The sequence below is a fragment of the Vitis vinifera genome, chromosome 18, assembly GCF_030704535.1.
Source record: "Vitis vinifera cultivar Pinot Noir 40024 chromosome 18, ASM3070453v1".
NCBI lineage: Eukaryota > Viridiplantae > Streptophyta > Magnoliopsida > Vitales > Vitaceae > Vitis > Vitis vinifera.
The window spans coordinates 9,045,001-9,049,113 of NC_081822.1; the positions used below are offsets into that span (position 1 = coordinate 9,045,001).

At 31.9% G+C, this 4,113-nt stretch overlaps 1 protein-coding gene across 1 annotated transcript; it reads left to right on the forward strand.

Moving 5' to 3' along the window:
* The first annotated feature begins 187 nt into the window (after positions 1-187).
* Positions 188-1,508, forward strand: LOC100259070 (probable carboxylesterase 2). Its single transcript, XM_002284551.5, has one exon. The coding sequence runs from the start codon at positions 408-410 to the stop codon at positions 1,386-1,388; it is 981 nt and encodes a 326-aa protein (XP_002284587.1). The 5' UTR covers positions 188-407; the 3' UTR covers positions 1,389-1,508.
* Positions 1,509-4,113: the final 2,605 nt, after the last annotated feature.

Here is a 4,113-nt window from a genome sequence, read left to right on the forward strand (position 1 = left end):
AAAAATCTCAATATTTTTGAAAAAAAATAGTAAATTTTTAAACAATCATTTAATTGTTCAAAAGTGACAATAATTTTTTCAACCTAAGAAATGTAATATGTACTTATCATCATGTATGAGCCCCACATTATTAACAATTTCAATTTATTTATAAATAATATAAAAAACATATTTAAGGGTAAAATTGTCCTCTAAAAAAGATAACCTTCATAATCATTATTTTTTCCGTCGACCCTTTTGGCTAATTCTCCTATTTTTTGGAGCCATGATTGGTTGACCTGGAAGCAGCCAAAATGCCTTGGCGTGATGGAAAGCGATAACGAGACTAAGAGGAGGGCGGCTCTAACCAAAGAAAGCTCCTCGCTTTCTATTATCCCTCTCTATCTCTCTATCTCTTTCTCTGGGTGATGGATTCAGCCAAACCTGAATTAGCACGCGAAGTTCTTCCGCTTCTCCGAATACACAAAGATGGCAGCGTCGAGAGGCTTCGAGGCACCGAGGTTGTTCCGGCAGGCACTGATCCTCAAACAGGAGTTTCATCCAAAGATGTGACTATCATCCCAGAAATAGACCTCTCCGCTCGCCTCTTCCTCCCAAAACTCACCAACCCTAACCAGAAACTCCCTCTCCTTGTCTACTTCCACGGTGGTGGTTTCTATCTCTCCACACCCTTCGCTCCAAACTACCATAACTACCTCAATTCACTGGTTTCCCAAGCAAACGTTGTTGCTGTTTCTGTCAACTACAGAAAAGCTCCTGAACACCCTATTCCTGCTGCGTACGAAGACTCCTGGGCAGCACTACAGTGGGTTGCTTCCCACTGTAATGGTAATGGGCCGGAGGCTTGGTTGAACGAGCATGCCAATTTCGAGAGGATCTTCCTTTCCGGAGAGAGCGCTGGCGCTAACATCGTTCATAACTTGGCAATGGCCGCCGGAAGAGGAGACGCCGAGTCTGGGCTTGGGGTGAGGCTTCTGGGGGTTGCTCTGGTCCACCCCTTCTTCTGGGGGTCGACCCCTATTGGGTCGGAGGCGGTGGATCCGGAGAGAAAGGCTTGGGTGGACTCGGTGTGGCCGTTCGTGTGTCCGTCGATGCCGGACAGTGACGACCCACGATTGAACCCGGTGGCGGAGGGTGCACCAAGCTTGGTGGGGTTGGGTTGTGGTAGGGCGCTGGTTTGTGTGGCTGAGAAGGACGTGTTGAGAGATAGGGGTTTGGTTTACTACTCGGCTTTGGCTGGGAGCGGATGGATGGGTGTGGCGGAGATGTTCGAGACGGATGGTGAGGACCATGCCTTTCACCTTCATGATTTGGGGTGTGAAAAGGCCAGAGATTTGATCCAACGCTTGGCTGCTTTCTTGAATAGGGACATGCTTCCTTGGATTTGATATTTTGACTTTCTGTTTATTGAACTTATATTGAATAATTTTAACAGCTCCACTTCGATTTGAGTTTCTTGGTAATCCTTGTAATGTATTCATCTATTTTCATAATCATCCAGTTCTCCATGATTGTTGTCTTCAATCTTCATACATGAGTTTCGCTAGCCGAGTCCATTTGAAAAAAAAAAAACAGAAAATTACGACTTTGAGGTTGGACAATGTTACACTTCTCTCTCTCTCTCTCGCTCTCTCTCGACTTTGAGGTTGGACAATGTTACACTCCTCTCTCTCTCTCAGAATAATATGAATTGATGATGTCAGCAAAAATGTTGATTAAAATTCCAACATTCTTCTTTTGTAAACAAATAAGAAAACCATCACATAGGATACAATCGGCATGATTAGGTATCAAAAGATAGTATTTTCACTATTAAAAATACTGTTTTTAGAAATGGATAGGATATTAAATTAAAAAAATTATCGATTCATGGTTTATTAGTCGGATCAATAATTGAATACTATGGTTGAATTCCTGACATTATAAATATAAAATTTATATTTTATTAAAATATATATACGAACTACTTATATGGTATTTATATCTATGCATATCTTATAGAGACACAAATGGGCTTGGAAGGAAGGAACCTAGGCCACATGAATGATGAGTCCATGTAGCCTTTGGCCAAGGCTCACTTACCATTTTGAGGTCGTTCTTCATTTTTATATTACAGGAACAATAATTTCATGTCACACCCTAAAAGGACCTTAAAATGCAAGTTCAAAGGGAAAGGCAACTTATACCCACCAAATATTTTCTATTGCATAATTTAATTTCATATGATAAAGTGAGATTTATATCAAATTATAAATCTTTATGTTATATTTGGTTCCATGAGAGTATCAAAAAATAGAAAAGAAATACCAAGACAACTCATTTTTCTTTGTTCGTTATTATTATGAAAATTATGATAAAAAATCAAATATAATTAAAATTAGTTAAAAATTTATATATTTTTAAATGATTTAATCTTTATATGAAAGAGTCAAAAAGAAAAAAATATGAAAAAAAAACATTTTACTAGGTTTGGTTATATTATAGAAAAAACAAAATAAAATCAAATATAATTAAAATTATTTATTTTTAAATGATTTAATCTTTATATAGAATAAAATTCATTTATTAACTTTAAATCTTTTTTTATTTACTTTTTCTTTATTTTTATCTTTCTTCTTAATCTTATTTCCTTATAATTTTTTTAAGGAAAATTATTTTTTCACATTTAGTTTACCATTGAAATATAAACAAAAAAAAAACCTAAGATTAGTTAAAGAATTATATATATTTAACTTATTTAATGGGAAAATCAATATTATATCAAAATAGCTTATTAATTTTTATTTTATTTTATTTTTCTTTGTTTTCCTTTTCTCATATTTTCCGTCTAACCTTTGAAAACTAGCATATAATTATTCAATTATTGATATTAACTCCAAAAACATCTTATAATTATGGCAAAACAAGGTAATGCTATTAGTCAAATTTTTTCATATCATGACAAATTTAGCCTTTATGTATATGATCACGAGTGAGAAAAAAAAAATCCCTATATTTGAAGAGAAAAAAAAAAAAATTGTCCCACACCTCTTTTGAATGAAGATAATTTTTAATTTTGACTTGAAATGGTGTATGAAAATTATAAAATCAATTGCAAAATTTTCAACCATCTTATACAAAAAGTTGTCATTACATGGAGTGTATAGATTTATTGAAATCATGTAGTGGTTAGGAAGATTTAAGCCAACCTCTTTCTCGTTATTGAGAAAGTTACAGTAGACTTCTAACATATGTGATTGACTCCTATCTTTAATGTCTATTGAGTGGTTGAAAAATGTACTTGTTGGATTTCTTCAATTAATGAAAGATTTAAATTAAATTATGATGGTTTAAATTAAATTATGATGGTTCAAGGATAGAAAATAAAAGTACATTAAGATGGTTATAAGAGACTAATGAAATTATAAAAATGACTATAAGTAAGTATATGAGTAATGAGTCAATAATTATTCTGGAATGCATGGTTTTAAGAGATGATGTGCTTAACTGCTAAAAATCATGTGTTTTTAGATCTACAGATTGAATGTGATTTAAAAATAGTAATAGATTATTATAATAAAAAAAAAGAAACATTATTGTTTCTTTTATATTATTAATGGAAGATATTTAAAAGTTAATTTAAGATTTAAATATTTACCATTATCGACTATTTATAGGGGAACAAATAGAACAAAAAATTGTTTAGCTAAGAGAGGTACTTGTAATATAGAGTCTAAATCTATCATTTAAAGATCAATTTTTCTTATAAATGTTACAAAGTTTTGTTTGAAGATTATTGTGGCTCATATCCGATCTATTTGATAGGTATTCTGTTTAGCATTCTTTTTCTATATAATAATAAATAAATAAATAAATAAATAATTAATTAGTTTAAATTAAATAACTTAATCCTTCATTTTTTTTTTTGTATTTGTATTCTTTTCTTTTGTATTGGAATTTTAAAATAGTTATTTATATTTTTTTATTGCCTTCTTTATATTTTTATAGTAAATAAACAAGAGAATTAAAATTATTAAAACGGAGGCCAAAGGCGTTAAAATAGGAAAAAAAAATTCTAGACACATAATTGAAAATTTTCAACTTGATTGAATGGCTATATGAAATTTTTGAATA